Source organism: Chinchilla lanigera, unplaced genomic scaffold, assembly GCF_000276665.1.
Source record: "Chinchilla lanigera isolate Chin_1 unplaced genomic scaffold, ChiLan1.0 scaffold00048, whole genome shotgun sequence".
Lineage (NCBI taxonomy): Eukaryota > Metazoa > Chordata > Mammalia > Rodentia > Chinchillidae > Chinchilla > Chinchilla lanigera.
The window spans coordinates 9,372,465-9,393,869 of NW_004955449.1; the positions used below are offsets into that span (position 1 = coordinate 9,372,465).

The window sequence follows — 21,405 nt, forward strand, 5'->3', positions numbered from 1 at the left end:
GTTTTGGTAGAATACACTTTGGCCTGAGTTGAGATTAGAATCTACTATTAAGCCTATTATTTTGTCTTTTTCTTTTTTTTTTTATTATTTTCTTCATTGAACTTCTCTCTATGGCTTGATTTATCCTCTGTAGAATAAGGTTTTAAAATTAATTTTTCCAAGTGTCTTCTTGCTCTAGTGTTATCATTTTTTTATCATTTTGTTATCTTTTAAAAATAGTTTTTAACAGATGAGAGTGCTTTGTTAAAGATGTGCTCAGGTGAGTAAGTTTGTTAATTAGACGATATAAGAATTATGGTTGACCAGTAATGAATTTTAAACTGCATAGTTTTGATAAAGAGATCAAGTGGCAAGCTTGGCCACTTAGAATCCCCTAAAGAGGCGTAACTGTAGTTAGTATCCCAGAAGGCACTGTTCAGTGGTGATGGAGGTATCTAGAACACCTGTAAGTAAATTCAGCTCTAGTCTTACTGCTTTCTGTTGTGGTATTTATTTCAGCAGATTGATAGCAAAATAGTTAACCACTTACCAAGTGTGAATTTAAGAGCTCTTGGCTCTGATATGACTGTTCCAGTTCTCTTCGCTCATTATAGTTTGGTACCTGACAAGCCACTCCTGTCTCTCATACCCCTTCACTTGGATGGGGTCTGATTTCTAGTAATGTAAATCGATCTAGACAAGCTAAGAATTTCAGTGCTATCAATGAAGAATATGAAAGAGATTTATAAAGAGAGAATAACAAAATTAGGATATATAGGCCCTACATTTTCAAGAGTGAGGCCTAAGGGCCACCCAAAGAAGAACTAAGTGTAGAACAGAGGTTCAGAACATCAGAAATACACTTGCCCTGCCTAACCAAAAGTTAACATTTTATTTTGAAGGAGGTGTATAACAAAGGAAAAAATCTGTGTCTACACTTTCATCCAATATGACGAAAAATCTGTGTGCATGTATTCATGTGTATATAGGTATAAAATATGTGCACAAAATGGTAGACACCAAAACTTCTATGAGGTGATCTATATTTGTTGGAATTTACAGATTTTTCTCCTTTTCTCATCAAATTTATGCATTACTTACATCTCATATTTTATACTTACCTTCACAATTTGCTTACTTTGTAAATTTGATACTGCATACTTTTTTATTTTCAGTACTGGGGATTGAACTCAGGGCCTCACATATGCTTGGCAAGCATTCTACCATTGAGCTACATCCCTATCCCTTTGAAAAAATTTTAAGATAAGATCTTGCTAAATTGCCCAGGTTGGCCTTAAACTTGCAATCTTCCTGTCAGTCTACAAAATACCTGGGATTATAGGTATGTGTTGCAGTGCCCAGCAATACCTCATTCTTCTGTATTCCATTTATTATAGTATAATAAATGACTGTTAAATGATATTTAAGGAAATTGACTTGCTTAAATTCTAAAACTATTTTAGACTTTTTGCATCAAGAGTTCAAAGAGTTAGAACTTTACCCTCATTTATGTGGAAAGTTCAGCTACTATGACATAATTTATAGCAAATTTGTGTAAACCTAATGGTTTTTTTTTTTCGTCTTTTTGAGACAGGGTTTTGCTCTGCAGTTTAGGCTGAGCTTGAACTCACTTTGTAGCCCAGGCTGACCTCGAACTCACAACAATCCTCCTGCCTCAGCCTCCCGAGTGCTGGGATTACCAGCATGTGCCACCATGCCCAGCTTGTGTAAACCTAATGTTAATCATAAGATATTTAATACCATTCCATAGTTCTTGTTGGGAATGTTCAGGTTAGAGTAGGATAATGTGAATCTGTCCTTTAAGAAGCAGAACATGAGTTTTAAGATAAATTTAAGGGTTTAAGATCTCTCCACTAACCCTGCCCTTCCCCACGTGTGGAAATCACATTAGAAACAGGAATCTCCAAAAGCTTTCAACAGAAACCTTTTAAAACATCACTGAAGTTGAGCTACTGTATTTTTATCTTCTAAAAAAATTTTTTCCTTTTTGTCATCGTTCACTGAACTCCTTTACCTAGGATCTATTGATTTCAATTACCTACATCTTATAATTCAACTCTAACTAATAAATGATTGAAGAACCAGTGTAGAGTAAATCTGTTAACACCATTTATTTCCATTTTCTTTGTAAAACTTCGTTTCCTCTTGAACCAGTATATTCTGATCGAGATACGAATTCTCGGGGTTTAACTACCTGGCCTGGTTTTCAGCCTGACCTTGCTGCCACTGTCTTTTGTTAGTTTGTTCTGGTTTTCCTTGTGGCTGTTTCCTTTCACAGCCCGCAGAGTTCAGTGAGGTGTGTTCCTGTTACAGGCTCAGTCTTCTAAAGTAAATAATTGAGTACCTCTAATGATTAACCAAAGCAGTTTCTGCTAGTAAGTAAAACCTGTTTTCTCATTTTGCAAAACCTTCAGACTTAAAAACAATTTAACCTCAATTCATTTTTAAAAATGTGGTCATAATTTAATGAAAGGAAATGTCTCTTGGTGGGAAAAGCCAAAGACTATTACGAACAGTTCTTTATTCTTAATTCTTCACATTAAATTTACCTCTGAAATATTTTGAATTTGTTTACTATAAAGCACACCCATATACTTATCACCAAGATTTCACACAGTAGTGCTAAAGGTTTAACTTTTATTAGACTCCTTGAGAGAGTGATGAAGTGCCCCCTGGGGATGTACTTTGCCCATGCAGTGGGTGGAGCACAGGTGCTTGAACATGAGCACTGTGGCCTTTCAAGGTTGATTGTAATTGCGGTTGATCCCTACAGGATAGGATTCTCACTCTCACTACCGCCAGAGAGAAACGACCGTCTGTCCATACTTTTATTCTAACTTCAAAAACTAACAGTATTTTCTTACTTTATTTAGAGAACACACTCATATACTTTAAAATAGATAAAAGTCATGTGGCGGTATCAGTTAGTGTTTATGGCGTGTGTGTTGTGTGCTAGGCCCTGTTCTGTTTTACATATAAGCGCGGTAAGCGTCCCAGGCTTTTTTGACACAGGTACAGTTACTTTCCCTTCTCACTGATGAGAAGGCTATAGGTCACAGAGACATCAAATGGCACGTTTCCTGCTTGGATCCCAGGTGTTTACTCGAAAACCCATTTATTTGGTAACTGTTCTGGTGGGCTCCCTGCTGACCTGCAAGCCCTCTGTATGCCTTCCTCAGTTAGACAGATTCACACTAAAAGCAGAGGGATTTAACTGTGATCAGTTTAAGAGTAGGACTATTGAGAGATTATTAGGGTCGTTTTCCTCAAGTTCCCAGGAAATGGCACTGTTTGGGCACCAGTAACTTCCCCAGACTTCGTTTATTAACATTCTAAATGGAAACTCCTGTGTTAATGACTGTGATGGCTCAGTGTGTCTGGTCTCTAATATTACCCGTTCCTGGACTGACCGCCTCTCTAACAGTGTGTTAGGTGTGTGTGTACTGTGTATATTCCATGTGCACGTCAGCTTTCTTGACTCCAGTCTAGCCAAGAAACAATGAAGTCTTCTCACTGAAGTCCACCCCCCCTCACACATTTTTCTGCTGCAGACTCCCCCAGTAGATCAGAATCTCTTCCTCTAGGCCTAGGGCTTCCTTCATGTCATTTGTATAGTGACATTTGAGACAACAGAAAAGAACCCCAAGTTTGACTTTTATTACATTGACACTCTTCAGCAGTACCTCAGCTGATTGAGGTTTGTTTCTAAGTCTCATTCTGAAAACTGCTTACCTCTCTGTCTTACAATAATAGAAAACTATTCCCTTAAATAATGCCACTCATATCTCAAAATAAAACTTACGTTTGTCAGTAATCTGCTGTTGATTATGTAAATTCGCAGTTCTTATTAATTCTACACTCCTGCCTTAGGACCATCTCTTGTGCAGTTATATTTATATTAAATTTAATAAGTTTTAACCATTAATCACAGCATGGAATCTAGTTCTTATCTCTTTGTAATAGTCATGTTCTCTGCTACTGTCCTCTTTCTTAGTGTCTTTGATCAAAATGGCAGCTCTGGAAATGTACATATATTTACATCTGCACATCAGCATAAGGCGATGAATCTTAATGAGTAAGATTATAAAACATATGCTTCTCGAGATGTCCATGGCTGTGCCCTTTCAACATGCGTTCCCTCAACTGTCTTCATAAATGTTACTGAAAAACTTTTAGCATTTGTAAAACTATCAGAATCTATTTTGACAAGTTTAGAATTCCTTATCCATAGAAACATCCTGTACAAAAAATGCTAGCTTATTTTAAGACTTCTAGACTGATAAATAGCTGTCTGTGGGTATTCTATCTTCACAGTATGGATTGGACCATATGAATTTCTGAAGCTTTGTATAAACATTCCTCCCTCTTTATTTCTGTGCTATCTGCTTTATTTTTCGTATCCCAAATTTAAGAATATTGTTGCTTGAGAAGTTCATATCATAACTGCTTTTATCAGGTAATGGGGAACACCCATATGTGACAGTGTTTAAAATGTAACCTAAAGATGAAAGTATTTTTATTACACACCTCATGAAAACAATCAGTCAAAACATAAGGATGAAACTGAGGGGAGAATCAAAAGTTGCTGTTTCTGGGGGCATTCAGCAATTGCCTGTTGATTACCTACTGCATTCTTGCTCGTGAGCAAGAAACTACAGCAGGAGTTTTGCTTTAATGGGACTTCGTAGAAGTAGGTTCAACAAGAAATAACATCTACTGATTTTGGTTTTTAGATAAATGTTTTAACAAGTGAAATGATACTCTTTTAGAATTTTTAAGCCTTCTAATGATTTCTAAATTTATTACTTTTATAAGATAACAGGTGAAGCTGGATGTGGTGGTGCACGTCTGTAATTCCAGCATGTGGGAGGTGGAAGCAGGAGGATCACCAGGAGTTCGAGGCCAGCCTGGGCTATATAATGAGACCCTGTCTCAAAAAAAAAGATGTGAAAGTTTCCGAACACATATTTACTTTTGTATTCTACTTAACATTGAATTATGTTAATTCCTCTGCATTTCTTTCTTAGCTATTTGTTTCAGGGGACTCTTGAATTTTTTTCAAAGGTCCATTGAGGATCCTCCCCAAGGGAGTAATTACAATATTTAATCAGAACAGACTTTGGTGACTCTTAGTTGAAAACTAGGTTTTGGATAGCAAGTCTTAGCTGCTCTCTCGCTGGATTGTGGAGAGTTCTGGAGTCTTATGGTGCCAATAGGTAGAGCAGGGTGGGCTTAGTCCTTTATAACGGGTGTGGAGGAAGTTCAGCGTCTTGACTTCTGGGGAGATCACTTGGTACCACCGTGTCATACTGCCTTGTCAGAGGAATGGTGAGTGGGAGGTTTCTGCAGCCAAGCCCCTGCCACCGTCCCATGAGGTGACCCGCTTTCCTCTTTAGTATCTCACACAGTTGGCAGCAGTCGTGATAACAAAATCAGAGAGGTTTTTTTTGTTGTTTCTTTTGGGGAAGGTTTCCTTTTTTTCTGCCAGAAAAGTTAGAAAGTTATGAAATAGTAAATTTGTCAAATTTTTCTTGATGTGTGGCAAGACATAATGAAAATTTCTGATGAATTATTTAATTTCCCTAGATGTACTTATGTTGTAAGATTAGAGTGGCCCAAGCTTTAGACAGATTCCTAGTCCGAGCTCACCAAGGTCTCTTATTTATGAGAAAAGAAGAATGCAATATCTAACTCATCTTTCATCTACTCAAGGAGCATTTATTGAGAAACGTCCAAGAGCCAGACACTGATTTAGAAGTACAACAATGAGCAAAAGAAGAGTGCGGGGGGGCGGGGGGGGGGAAGCCCCTTCCATTTCAGTCATTTCTAAGAGGAGTGACAATAAATGAGGAAATAAACCAACCAGATGCTATATTAGAAAAGTATTAAATGCCACCGTAAAACTAAAGCTGGGCAGGGGACAACAGCAGTAGCGAGTCAGGGAGGAGCTCATGGAGAAGGTGCCATGTGAGAAACAACCTGAGGAAAACGACGGAGTAAGACATTGAGTTATCAGAAAAACATTCCCAGGATCAGGAGACAGCAAAGGTAGCCATCCTTACATAGGATTTCTCCTGATACATGGGAGGGATGGCAAGAGAGCCAGCCAGTCTTCAACAAGATCAGAGAGCCTTCAGGGCTGGGTCATCAGTTCTAAAGACGCTGAGTTTTCCGTGCCATGTGGGAAGCCATCAGAGGGTTTTAATGATTTAGACGGTGTTGTAGGAATCGAGCTGAATTGGTGATGTCTAGTAAGTGCAGAACCAACGGGACAGACTCAGTGTGAGACAGAGGAGATAAGGGCATTTGGAAAGATGATAGTAAAGGGTTAGGGGATAATATTGTCATGATTTCAGTTTTCAGCATTCTAACATGAAACTGCCTATGGAGCTGTAGTGGAGATCAGAACAGAGGTCCAGGATGGAGGCATGAGTTCATAAGCATGTAAATAATACTTATAAACAAGAGAATAGAGTGGATCACCAAGAGAGTGAGCATAGATATGAGGGAGAATATGTCCTAGGACCGAGCCCTGAGTGATACCAGTGTTGGTCAAGAGATGAAAAGTAACGAACAAAGGAGGTTGAGTGGCTAGAGAGTGTGACTCACTGGACAGGAAGGAGCGCAGTATCCTGGAAGCAAGATAAAGATTGTAGAAGTGTGGTCTGCTGTCTTCCATGCTGCTAACAGATCACAGAAGTGAGTTCTGAGAAATGACTGCTGGTGTATTTGTGGCCAAGGTCACTGTGACTTTGCTGGAAAAAGTTTCAATAGATCAAAGGTTGGGTAAGTTTAACTGGAGAGACTCAATGGGAAAAGCGAAGTTGCAGATAAAAACTGGGTACAAATTCTTTCAAGCAGTTTTGTTGTGAAGAGCACAGATAATAATATGGCAGTTGGCCAGCAAGGATCAGCCAGCTTCCTGAGGTGGACTTGTCTTAGGGTCTGCTGGCGGTCACCTGCTGTGAGTGGGAACGTTAGCTGTTTGTGACTGGTGACATCAAAGCGCTTTCCTTCAGTAAACATACTGTTTTTTGAAGTGTTTTTCACTGATAAACTAGGCTTCAGAGGGAGGCTAATCATCCTGTGCTTTACATCCGATAATGTCTTCAAACTTTTCTTTGAAAGTTAGCTTTTAACGGTGTTTCTCACTAACCATGCGCACAGCAGTTCCTTATTTGCACGTCATCTCCCTTCCTCACCTAGATGTCCTGAAATGCCTATATTTTATTTTTCTTTATATGTCCCTCCCACAGTATGGCTTCTGAACACAAACAGAATGGTTTTTGAATGAATTTTTGTTACATTTTTTTGAATTAATTATTATTCTGTTCCATTTTGGTACATGATATGTTTGTTGTAAAGTTCAGGTGTCTTCCTAGGGTTTGCAGTTAATTTCTAAATATAGGTTGCTTGTTTTGTTCTCTACAGAGTCCCCGTGAGGCGGGCAGGGTGAGGACGGGCTCACTTCCGCTCACCACCACATCTGAAGGGAATTTATCTTTGAAAAGGACAAAGCGGAAAGCACCTTCCCCACCCTCCAAAATACCCCTGCATCAAAGTGATGAAAATGGCCACGCCACTGGTAATGTTACTTTTCCCACGACATGATATTTGTATTGTTTTATTTAATGGAGACAGGAGAAATGATATGTCATAACTTGTATCTTTTTATTAAGTTTTAATACTTAGGCTTTTTAAATCATCCTTTATCACATTCTGAACTACTTTTTAAAAATTTGTGACAAAGCAAAATGACAATATTGTACAGGCTCGTTATTCTTAAATGAGCTTATTATAATTTGGAAGTTTATTTGGAAAGAATCTGCCATTCCAGAATGGACCACACTTACAATGAGAATCTAAGTAACATGTAATCATTTCATAGCTGGATAGATAGCAGAAGGCTTCTAGCCAGGTTAAGGTTCATTTCTTTCTAAATTACGTGAAAAAAACTAAGCTAACTTCAAGAGTTGCTTCCGCCGTGCCTATGACCTGTGCATAAGTTGTGCTGCTTCTTTTAGCTCTGCAGGCAGTAGACGGGGTTTCCCCAGACAGCGTTTTGGAAGCAACCTCTCCCGAGGGCCTCCCCAGCCCAGGTACGGTGCTGCCCCTCCACCCTGTGTCATTATTGAAAAAGAGCTTCTTGACGATAGAGAAATGAATCCAGTTAGAATGCCCTGTATATGAAAGAGATTCTTTGGCTTCATTTCCCAATATTTATCTGATGAAATGAATTTTCCTTGTTTTTCTCCCCCTAGGATTTGAGATTAGAATGAAGATTTCATTTCAGAAATTGTACTTTGAGTACTTTCCCTGTTTGGTCTCCTACTTTCCTTATGCAGTGTCAGGTTGACATTTATTAACCTCCTTCCCCCTAAGAGTAATGACATCATTAGAAAGGTGCCTTGGTGTATTTAAAAGAAAACTTACATTAAAATGTAAGCACAGCCGGGCATGGTGGCGCACGCCTGTAATCCCAGCACTTGGGAGGCTGAGGCAGGAGGATCATTGCAAGTTTGAGACTAGCCTGGGCTACATAGTAAGCTCAAGGCCAGCCTGAAGTGCATAGTGAGACCCTGTCTCAAAAAAGAGAAAAAAAAAAAGTAAGCACAATCTAATTAGGCTACTGTCCCAAGTATGAACTCAACATATTAGGTGTCCTGCTCTAATGACTAGAAATCTGTTACTATAAAAATACTTTTTATTATTTAACTCTTGTAGATTTTCCCCAAATAAATGAAGTTCTACTAAAAATTGAATAATTAATACTATTTCCCATGTTTTCAATGATGGGTACTTAGTAGGTCTTATACATATGATGAAAATTTTCTTATAGAGTTAGTGTTAGAGATAGATGAATATGATAGACCAATAATGTCATATCATAACAGAATATCACTGTGCTTTAAAAAAAAAATAAAAAGGGCTGGGGATATAGCTCAGTGGCATAAGCACCTGCCTGGCAAGTGTAAGGTCCTGAGTTCGATTCCCGGTACCAAAAAAAAAAAAAATCACTACTTTAGTGTGGGAATAACTTGATAAGTATAAAAACTGCTTCATGTAACTGCCTCATTTTTGTCATTTATTTATAAATTTGGAAAGATACGAGAGCATCTAAACTGTAATTGTGAATTTTTATGTGATGCTTAGGAGTTTGAAATTTTAACTAAGAATTTTTCACTATTTTGTGATTTAAAATATTACTATTATATAACAAGTAATGGTTTTTCTCAAACTAGTATCAGTGATACTATCTTATTCTTTAAAAGAAATACACTGAGTACTGTTCACTTAAAATATGCAATGAAATTATTAGATTTTGAAATATTTTAAAATGTGCATGCTCTTCAAACTTCGGTATCTGTTTCTCTCCCTTCATTCCTGTTTTGCTCTTCCTGTTTAATACATGGATGATTATGAGCTAACAACTCTGATTTCTTCTGAAATGCTTCTCGGTTTGCTTGCCTTAACTTTTCTGTCTAAGTGATATTTCTGCAGATTCTACTTCTTTGGCAGAAGGCTGCCTTGGCCCTGGGCTCCTTCATCAAGAACAGTGTACTACGCCCAAACTGCCTGACGAAACCTCTCTCTCCGAGGGTCCTGGAACCCCCGAGGCGGCTGTAGCATCCTGGACATGTAGGTGCTCAGGCCTTTCGGCTGGTGCTTTGTTTTACGCAGATTAAGACATCACCAAGTACAGAGCTGGTTACTGGTTAAACCTGTAAAATCTGTAAAAATGTTTCCCAAAGAAATAAGTGTTTCTCTTTTCTCTGACAAATCTATCTGGAATGCTGTTTTCCTTAACTGTATGCCTGAACATGACAGTGTAGGATTAATGAAATCAGTGGTTCTAAATGATTTCCCCTTCTTTTCTATTTGACTTTCTACTTTTTGATGGAACTGTTTTAACTTTATAATATGATATAATGTAATATAATATAAAAATTTAAATATACTTAATAATATTAAATAGTATATTTACTACATTATATTAAAATATATGTATATATATATATTTATTTTAAAGAGAGTAGTAAATGAAAAAAAAATAGAATAATAGCAGCATACCAGCACCATAAGCAAACCAAAGCAAGAACATTAAAAGTGATACAGGGTTTCAGGACAAAATGATAGGAATTAACAGTGGTTGTTTTATTGCATATTGTTATCTTCAACTGCATTGCTCAGATTACCAGATTTAAGAAGGGGAGATTGTTCAAACCATTAAAGAGACAAAGAAAATAATTATTAGATGAAACGTTAGAGGTAATACAGAGTTTCACTAGACAATATGGTAGGAATTCACCATGGTAGTTCCATTGCTTAGTTCCATTGCTCATGGTAGTTCCTTCAAATCAGTTGCTCAGATTACCAGATATAAGCATGCAGAATCGGTCAGAACATAAAAAATTTGAAGCATTAACTGTTCCTTTCAATATACCATCAGACATCAGCAATACAGTTATCCCAGCTATTCATATATATATATACAAATATATATGAATGTATATAAATATTTATATATAAATATATATATTTGTTAAAGATATTTACATACATTCTTTAGTGAAATACTCCTTTGTTTATCTGTTGTGGCTGTTGTCTATGATATTATTCTCAGTTGCTTTCTCAAAAATTTGGAATTATTTTGTTTACATCCTAGGAAAACTGAGTGTAGTACTTGAATTTTATCATAATTGTTCCCAATTTTTCAGTGACTCAGAAAAAGCCTATGTCACTTCCCACCGGCAGCTTACATTTAGTATGCTGTCACTGCTTATGGGAATCCAGAATTGTGTGGCTGGTTTGAAAAGTAGTTTGGCAGGGATTTTAGTTGTTGTTATTTTTGTTTGTTTATTTTTGGATGGGTTTGTGACTGAGATTAAACCCAGGCTGTCCTGCATGCCAGGCATGTGTTCTATTGGTGTGTTATATTCATAGCCCTTGACAGAGGTTTTTGAGTGAAATTTAAATAGTCATTTTCTATATGACCCAGCAGCACTGCCTGTAGGTATTTTCCCAAGAAAAGTAAAAACTTGTTTACCCACAAAGACTTGTCCGAGAGTTTATATTACAGTTGCCAAAAATGAGAAACAATGCACAAATATTTTTTGGTCAACAGGTACAAAGCAAAGTTCATTTTTTTCCTCTCAAAGTCTGGGAAAAATCTATGCTAGTCAAACAACAAAATGAATTCTCTTTTTAAAAAAATCATTGCATTTCTAAGATTTTTTTATAACAATAATGCTTTTCAGATTTTATATATATATATGTGTGTGTGTGTGTATGTGTATGTAAGAACTCTGATGTGATTCTTGTAGTTACCAAGTTATACAATCTGTAAAAATAATTTGAAAAGATTTTTGATACTTGAATTGAGACCAGTTTCTCAGTAAGGGATGTGCACTTAAAGAAAAACTGCATATCTCTGAAATACTTGTGATAGACATGGTAGAATAAGCATAATGACCAATAATTCGCTAAACGTTATCTCAGTTAATATAATGTCAGAAAAGCTCAATATATTCTGAATAATCATTTATAAAACACATTTACATCTAAACCATGGCGCCTTTCATTTTTGTTACTTAATACACAGTGTCACGTTGTGGAACTAACGCTGGCTACGTAGGTACAGTAGGTTACATCACAGCACGTAAAACTACATGATGACATCACAGTATTTCACATACCATGATAAAACATTTGCCAAAATATGTATATTTGAAAATTCACTTAAATTCCTCAATATTTTTCCTGAGAATTTTTAACAATAAAATGTCTTTAAAATAACCCTTCCCTCCCTCCTTGTCTCTCCTTTCTTTCTATCTCTGTCCTATTATGTTGCCCAGGCTGGCCTCAGGTATGAGGTCAAGTGGTCTTCGTGTCTTAGCCTCCTGAGTAGCTGGGTACTAGTACTGTAGGCAGACACTGTGATGCCCAGTTCCATATTTATTTCATGAAAAGCATAAATAATACACTTTGCTGCCTGTATACCTAGAGATAAAATTAAGGAAATACCCTTTCAGTATTTTACATGTGTTTCAAATTTTCTAGATGTACTGATCACTATAATGACATGTAATGCCTAGTCATCTTATACATACACACCTTGAGGTAAAATTGAACTTCATCAAAATGCTGTTGTGCAAATGGAAATGTTCAACTTTATTTGAGCAAAGATCTAGACCTTCAGTGTTTGTGTGAAATTTTACAGATTATCTTTACAATAAGTACTAAGAAGAATTATATACATATAATGGGATAATATTTAAGAAAAATAAAACGAAAGAGAAAAACTAGGTAGACAACATTGGGTATAGTATGCTCCTGTTTATATTAAATTAACAGAAAATGGGACGAGTATGGATATCTGCTTATGAATGCTTATTATTGCTTTCTAATAACGAACAGGAAATAATTGTTAAAGGAAGTTGCCCCTGAGAATCAAACTAGGAATGAAAATTAATTCCTGTTGTTTAATACTTGTTCTTTTGTGTGTTTAAATTATTTTAAAGCACTTATATCCGTGACTCTTAACCTTGGTTTTATATTAGAATAACCTTTGGAACCTTAAAATTTCTTGACCCACCCTTTAGAGATTTTGATTTAATAGCTATGAAATAGGGTATCAACCTCAGTATTTTCAAAAGAGGCTTGGGTAATTCCCAGATATTGTCAATACTGATAACTGCTGAATCAAACTGGACGTGTACTTGTTGATAATACAAAAATCTCATGTGCCTTTAGTTTGCATTTTAAAAATGATTAATTTGCATGTAATTTGTATTACTGGGTTATCATATAAGTATAAAATCATGTAACTGAGTGTACATTTCTTTGGTATTTTTTTTTTCTTCCGGTACCAAGAATTGAACTCACAACCTTGTACTTGCCAGGCAGGCATTGTGCCACTGAGCTAAATCCCCAGCCCTGAATATACATTTCTAAATGAAATAATTAACTTGAAGTATGTGGGATTAACTAAACTTCCAGGAGTAAAAGTTAGAATGATGCAAATTGTTTTTAGAGTTGTATGAGTCTGAGATAATCTGGTTATATATTACCATGAGTATTCACTGTTGGAAAAGTATTCCCCTATTAATTTTGAACCAGCTTTGAAAAGAGTTCAGTTAAAAATTCCTTGTAGGATTGTACAGGTTGAATAAAGTAAATTAACATTGAGGACATATCTGCATTTCTTTGTAGCTGGAATAAGCTCGGATTATAGCCTTGAAGAGATAGATGAAAAGGAAGAACTGAGTGAGGTGCCTAAGGAGGCGGACAGTATTTCTCTGAGGTCACCAGACATGTCTTTCGTATCCACTGATATAATAAGTGCACTGAAGAAGGACCCTGACTCAGCCCTTGGCACTGACAGTGGAGAGGCTTCACAAAACTCCAAGGAGAAGAAACAAGAAGCTAGAAGCACAGATGGACAGTAAGTCGTCTATCTGCCAGGAGTGTTGGCAGAGTTTTTAGTTAATACCATTCTTGTTAAGTATAGATATGACATTTTAAGCACAAATGTAGTTGGCTCTTTTGTTTAGATTCTACCTTCTTACTCCCACTATATTATGTGTTTATTAGTAAAGTGCCTATTTGCATACAGTTGTATTCAAAGAAAATAAAAAGTAACCGTTCGAATATCCCCATGTCAGATTACCCATAACTTGTCTAACTCAAAAATTAAAGTTGTTTGCTTGTGTATTTTGCCTGTTTGACTTAAATGAAACGTTCAGTTTTCAGTTTTTACCAAATTCTCCTGAAGGATTTTCCCTGATTGGGATATGAAAACAGTTTCATATTAGAAAACATATGAAACTGTTTATGAAAACATATGAAAACAGTTTATATTAGAGCACGAGGATAAATCACCAGTATTATTCTGATAGTCACCCTTATTGTGCAAAGAATGCACTTTGCATTTGACCCTAAGGACTGAAAGCTATAGTCTAGACCACTTTTATGATGTTTGAAATGCAACACCATGAGAAAAGATGAAATAAACCAAGAAAAATAAATAAATATCTGTCAGAGGTTTATCAGAATTTGCATGGAATTGTCTCCAAATTAAACTGTCCTGTCACCAGGAAAAAAAAAGACAAACAAATGATGAGGTCAATCCACATCCTGATTTATATAGTTGATTTGGCCAGATACAAGCCTAAAATGTTTCATTTAACGTCCTTTTTCTTTAAAAGATAATGGCACTGCTTGGGAAGTATCTATTTTGCTAAGCTTCTTTTTTTTTTTTTTTTGGAATAGGACCATCATATGAAACCTAACGTTTGATAATAGCATTTCCTCTCAGTTGTATTTTTTTCTTTGCTATTACATTTCCAGTATTTGGCAGATAAAGATGATTATTTCAGTCCATCTGTCTTTGGAGATTACTGCTTCTTTTCTTATTTGTTTGAATAGTATATAACATACAGTATCACATCTTCCAGAGGGTCACACAGTGTTGTGCATGATATAAGCAGTGAAGATATGTTAGCTGATGGTGTCAAGAACTTGCATTCACTGGGCCCAAATCAAAAGAAAGGTGAGTTATATAAATAGCAGTAGCCAACACTGTCGTAAGCTGTCATGTGCCAAAGACTGTTATTAAAACATATAGGCTCATTTAGTCCTGTATATTGACTCATTTATAGGTGCTGTTATTTTTAGTCCCATTGTACAGATGCTTGAGCCACAAAGATACTAAATCTTATGAGTAGTAAATGGTGGTCCTAGGATGCGAATCCAGGCAATATTATTGCGAAGTATGCTCTAAATTATCATGAGTACATTGATGTTATTAATTCCTAGAGGCTCTCTAACTTAAATTTTGGATCTTAAAATTGTATCCTGCATGCATTTGTGACTTTTTCTTCTTTCTTCTGACTCCTGATTGCAAGCCAATTTTACTTTACCAAGTTGCTACATTTTGGATGAAATTTGTCTACCTAATATTCAGGGACCAAATGTTCTAACTATGTAATATTATTAATCACTGTTTCCAAGTTCTCAGCCCCAAATCAAGAGATTCTTATTTTTCTCATGACACAGTTCACTTAATGCTATAATTTGCCCTATGGTCATGATGTCTTTGCATAAAAAAATTAACTTTAATCTACAGTATATCACCCATTCCTATTCAAATCCTATCACTTCATTTATTTTGTTATTTGTTTGCTAGAAACCATGTAATTCTATATTCCTGAGTCTTCAACTGAGTTAAGCAATTTTAGATCAGAGAAATTAAACGGATACTTTGTATGAAATCTCAGTAGGACCCAACAGCCTACTGAGATACCCTTAAAATATATACTTAAAATATATACTTGGGATTAAATTTCAATGAAAAAATACCACTTTGCAGTAGGAAATTCAAGGAATGCACAGTGATATGTTTCAAGTGAGTATGGAGGCAGTGGCTTATGAATGTTCATAGTCTAATATATGTCAATATATACAGTTAAAATTCCTAGAAAATGGGTCTAATACAGCGGGATAGTTCATGTCATATATGCGTGTGCCATCTGTGGATGCCTTTAAGTTATTTTTTTCCATGTTTAGTACCACTCTGCAATACACTAAGAAGGAGATGTAATGACTGTAGCATAGCATTCCTCTCTAGCAGTCATTTAAAAGCTGCTGCTTTCTTTTTAAATAATAGCCAAATTAAATAATTCTCAATAAATTTTGACATCAAGTTAGTGCTACATGTACATTTACATAGTGTTTGATTTGCGTATGCTTCTTAATGGCCGGTCAACTTTTAGGTGATATGAAAAGAAGTAACTTCTGTTATCATTCAAGCAGTTTTCTGTTTTCCTTTTCACCTCCCAGATGCATTTTTTAAAACCATTTGTGGATGTCACTATTGGCTTTGAGTAGGGAAAGGGCAGGAACAGTATAAAAGGTTGCTTTTTCCATCCTTGGAAAACGGCCCAGTCATGCGGGGAAACTCAGCGAACAGCATTGTCAGATATGAGTGAGGATGGTCGCTCATAAGTTCAGGGATCGTTTTAGGTTCTGGCCTGATAATTGGTGGGACCCATTGTGAAATGTTGTTGAGAAATTCAGAGTTAGACAATAACTAAGTAAGTGTGACCCAGTGAAAATGTGAAAAACAGAAATTCGAAGTCCCAAAACAAATTAATTAGTGTTTGTTATAGGGGATTTAATTTAAAATACATTGATTTACTTTTTCTTGGAAATTGTTTCCATTGTGTGAGCTTGGAAATACTTACATTCAGTGGAAAATGAAAAATAAATGAGAGGAAGAAGTACATTTAGGCTCATTTCCCACTGCCAGAAACCATTTGTTAAATTCTTCTGTGCTTATAATAGTGTTCAAAGTAGTGCTTTTCATATAAATATTAAACACTTAAGAACCAAGTAAGTTAGGAGGAGCAGAAGCAGCAATCTGCCTCTTGCCTATTTCCCAATTTTAAGTTTTAAATCACAAAAGTTCATAGTTACTGCTCATTGCAGAGAGAAGTCACTCAAAGAGATGACACATGATCTGATAACAGTTGCATTTCATTTGGAAAGACTAAAGATAAATTGCATTTCAAATTATATATTGAATATGGGAATTGTGCAAACAAAGAATATTAACTGTCATTACCAAATATTCGTATTAGACAATTTACTTGTACACTGCATACTATTAGCAGATCCAGAAAGGGAGACCACTAAGATTTTGAAGGTGAGAAGTAGTTGCACAGGAGCTTCACTGGGGGAACAATACAGAAATCACTTGAACGCTAGGTATGAGACACTAGACGCACAGTGCACATTGCTGACGCATGTTTCCAGGACCCCACATGAGGTCTTTGCCATCTTCTTGTTGAGTAGAAGCTACTGCTTTGTTAACCACGACACTGGCAAGTGATTTTCATTTTCAGGAGATCTGAACTAGAATCAAGAAGAAAAGTCAGGCAGGGAAAAGGGAGACTGTTTTCCTTCTTGGGCTATAACACTAGAATAAGGATACCTTTTGCTGATACAGAAAAGTCAAAACCAGTACGATTGTTTTTGTGTAGATGAAATCACCCATGTTGTGACTGCAAGAAAATCCTAAAAGGACCTGCACAGTGGGTCCAAGGCCAGCCTGGAATACACAGGCAAACCGTGTATTGAGGGGCAGGGACAAAAGGAGGGGCGGGGAGAGAAAAATGAAAGAAATAGGAAGTTTTTACAGTACAGAGGAAGATAGTAAATTTCTGTGGAGTGCTTGTTCCAGGTAATGCCCTATCCTAAGAAGATTGTTACATAAATTATTTATATGTAGATAATATAAACTTTTACCGTTTTATTTTTTTATATCTGAGAAAAAAGAGGCTCCCAGAGGTTATTAGTTAATATGTTGGCCACTAGTTAAATGGGCTCCAAACTGAAGTGTTTGTGGGTGCGCTATTTTCTCTGTGAGCTGCTACCTGCATTTTTATAATGAAGGAGCTAAAATTTATCTGTGACACTCCAGCTCATTGTGGGTGGGGTAAGATAGACATTGAAAACCTGAATTTTTATACTTTTTAAAATATACTAACAACATTTTTTCTCTTAATAGTTCAAAATGAAAGCAGTGTCCTTGCAACAAAAACAGAAGATAAGAAAAACAGCATGAGGGGAACAGAAATCTGTGTAGAAGATGAAGCCAAAAGTAAGGAAGTAAACACAGAAGTTGACAAGCCGTCAAAGTGGCGCGCGCGTGACACTGAGAGTTTTCTAAGTTCCAAGGAAAACCATCAAGCGGTAGCATCATTGCCAGATCAAAAACTGAGTCAGCACAGAGCAGAAAAGACAAAAACGCAAGATGCCGCGATTCAGACCACCCCTTCCTGTAACAGCTTTGACGGGAATCACCAAGATCATAATTTGTCCGACCTCAAAGTTGATGAACGTGTACAAATGTCAAATAACAAATCAACTCAACACTCATCCTTAAGCCTACTCGGTTCTGTAGATACCTCGAGCAAGTTGAGAAGTCAGGGCACCCTAACTGTACATTCAGAAGATAGACTTGCCCGGAAAGATCCAGTGTGTGCCTATGGTGATGATGATCTTTCGTCTCCTGTGGATGGAACTGATAAAAATTCAACTGTTTCTTACCTACAGAACTCTCCACTTTATAGACAGGACTACAATGCCAAACCAAAGCCTTCTAACGAAATTACAAGAGAGTATATACCCAAAATTGGAATGACAACTTACAAAATAGTGCCTCTCAAATCCCTGGAAATACTGAAAGACTGGGAGTCAGAAACTGTAGTGTTGAAAGATGACCAAAAGTTACATAGTTTAGGAAAAAAGCACGCTTATGAGAATGTGAAGGAAACTTCCATGCAAACAGAAAACACTGCTACTTTGGAAGGCCCAGCGGAGCCTGAGCAAGACCTCACCCCCAAGCCCAGCTTGAGAACAGAGCAGCAGTTGCACAGGGCCTTGAGCTTTCCCAGTGGGGCCATGACTAAGCCTCCGAAACCTCCCAGAATGACCGGCGACACTGGCACAGCTCCTTTCGCACCAACTTTGGAAGACATAAACAATATTTTGGAGTCAAAAATAAAGTCTCGGGTTTCAAATCCCCAGGCCAAACCAAATTCCTTTTTCTTGCAGATGCAGAAGCGAGCATCAGGCCACTACGTCACGTCTGCAGCTGCCAAGAGCACACACACTGCCCCTGCCCCTGCCCCCAAAGAACTCCCAGGTAAAGACCTGGAAAGGGACACACTGCCTTCTCCCGAGCAGACTCTTTCTCCCTTGAGTGAAACAAGTCATTGTACACCACTGACCCACATTAAAAACACTGACGATGCCATCCTCACCCAGAAGCCTGCTCCTCCTCCTATAGCGCCTAAGCCTGTGCCTCTTCCCACTCCTCAGCCAGCGGCAGTAAATCTGAAGACTTTGAAAACTTTTGGTGCCCCCCGGCCATTCTGTAGTTCCTCTCCTTCACCGTTTGCCCTTGCTGTAGTGAAAAGGTCGCAGTCCTTCAGTAAGGCGCGCACGGAGCCCTCCAGTGAGGCAGAACCTGCCCAGCCTCTGGCCAGTGCAGAAGACGGGAAGACATGCTCTGTAAATAAGTTTCCTGACATCCCACAGCTGCTTGTGACAGAGAATGTAAGTTTACCTTTTTAAAAAGAGCACTCAGATTCTTAGGCAACCTGGTTAAAGTAACAGATAGCAGGCATGTTGGTAGGTTTGTGTGTTCATAACTCGGACTTCATATGAATAGGACATCAAGCTATTATAGGGACAGGATCAGTAACACATAGAATCTCTCCAGAATTGTAATTCAGATCGCTTGATTAATTATTACTGTAAAGACATCTGTATATTACTATATAGTTATCAAGTGTTTTAAAGTTTCTGCATTCATTTGTATAGTTTTCAAGTTTAGTGTTGTAACTGTTTTCCTGGGGTTTGCTAATTTGTTTTTAACTTTTTTTGGATGTTCCGATTTACTTTAATTTCTCCTCCAATCTTATAGTGCTACATAATATAAGCAGAATGCTTTCATTCTGTGAAACACAGCAGTATGAAAGACTAAAGTTTCCAAACATCCCTCTGCATTTTCCCCCACATACATTCAGCCCCAGCTCAGCAGTAGTTACATATAACTAGCTTAAATTGCAAGTAATTTTAAAAGTCATTTTTAATTTCCCATTTGTTAATTTCATATCACCTTTTCCAGTCACTTGTCCTTTTACCAGATCATCATCTAGTACCTAACCTTAGTAATTTATGTGTTAGTGATTTGATAATGTGTGAGCTCAGTATTGTATTTTGCCAGGATCAGATAACATAGTCAAAGAAGAGGATGAAATTGATGACATGAATCATGATAATCACATGCAATTTTTAAGAAATACTTTGTGTATTTTTACTCTCGTAGTGTTTAAAGAACACTTTCACATTGTGTGGCACTTCCAGAAGTATTTTGTACTACTTTTTCAAACATTGCTAGTGTAAAAGAACATTCACTACACTGCCAAGTAAATATTTTATAATTTTAAAGAAATATTTGTCTTGAAGAATCGCTTCATATATTTTACATTTATGTTTATCATGTTGGTATAGTATCAGGGAGTGATGTATGATACGCAGGTTAATTCTTGACTTGGGAATAAAGTCTGCATTTTTTTTTCTTGAAGTGCAATATCATTCCTAAGCAATGGAACTTTGATTTAGGTAATACAGTTTTGAGTCATTGCCTGAGCGCTGTGTAGCTTCTTTTTTATAAAGATCTGTACTTGGCAGTTTGAGAAAGAAACTTTTTGGATTACTTGATGTAACATCTGCTAGTTAAATCAGTTACTAATTCTTCCTCTTATAAACTTTTAAGTTTTTGATTCTTCAGTTTGGAAGTTCCTAATATTAATTTTAGCCTTGTGGGGAAAATAAAACATGGTCAGTGCTTAGTCCCTATAACTTCCAGAAACCCAACATAAGACACTAAGTGTAGCAAAGTAGTTAACCCTCCTTTATTCGGGGACATACTGGGTACAAGGTATATGAAATTGTCAGTACTTGACTATTTTGTACACTCAGATATGGTTGTTTCCCAGTAGATTGTGCGGAACCAGGAAAACGGGTTACTTTTCCGTTTGTGGAATTTTTTGATTCTTAATTTGGCTCTTCTAGCCAACTCCATGGATTGGCAAAGTCAACATCATTGGACCCAAGCACAGTACAATGACGATTGTGTTCTCGCCTTTGCTTGTTAGCCTCCTAAGTTCAAGAAGAAGGAAGGTAGCGCCTTCGTCTTCTAGCGCAGCGCTGGCAGCACGGATAGTTCAGTGAGTGAGGAAACAGAGCTGTGTCTAACTCAGCAGTGTGGCAAATGCTGATTCTTAAAGAACTATTGACGCTGAAAATGTTTTGCAAAAAAATGGCCCATTCTTCTCGTGGAATTCATATAAATATTTCCCATTTATTTTTGTAGCAAAATAACTCTGCACATAATGAACAGAATTCTCAAATGCCAACTCCAACTGACCGCCCATCATTCACCCTTAAGAGACAAAGTTCCTTAACATTCCAAAGCTCTGACCCAGAACAGATCCGACAGAGTTTGCTGACTGCAATCCGTTCTGGAGAGGCTGCTGCCAAACTGAAAAGAGTAAGTTTTCTTTACCAGATGGGTGACAGTGGGTTTATATTCAACATTGTCAAACTAATACTTAAGGGGAAATTTTTTTCTACCGTTTAAATCTACACAGGAAAGGTGCCAGAAGTTACTCTTTTATGTCAGAGTCATTTTTAAAGTTTAAACTGAGAGAATCCAGAGTCTTACACATACTTAAAAAATTACCAGGTCTTTTTCACAACGTAGGCTGGGTGCAGGACATGACTGGTTCTTACTGTATGACTATATATAGAAAATGCTCTGGACTCTTATTT

The 21,405-nt window shown here is 37.0% G+C and overlaps 1 protein-coding gene across 1 annotated transcript in view; it reads left to right on the top strand.

The window, feature by feature from the left end:
• Nucleotides 1-21,405, top strand: part of Cobll1 (cordon-bleu WH2 repeat protein-like 1) — a gene marked incomplete at its 5' end in the record, with an annotated part of 59,334 nt that overhangs the window by 31,749 nt on the left and 6,180 nt on the right. Inside the window, 7 exon segments of the mRNA XM_013518787.1 lie at nucleotides 7,432-7,585; nucleotides 8,025-8,099; nucleotides 9,502-9,639; nucleotides 13,213-13,444; nucleotides 14,457-14,551; nucleotides 17,570-19,122; nucleotides 20,948-21,124. Of these exon segments, the coding sequence (XP_013374241.1) occupies nucleotides 7,432-7,585; nucleotides 8,025-8,099; nucleotides 9,502-9,639; nucleotides 13,213-13,444; nucleotides 14,457-14,551; nucleotides 17,570-19,122; nucleotides 20,948-21,124 (2,424 nt within the window).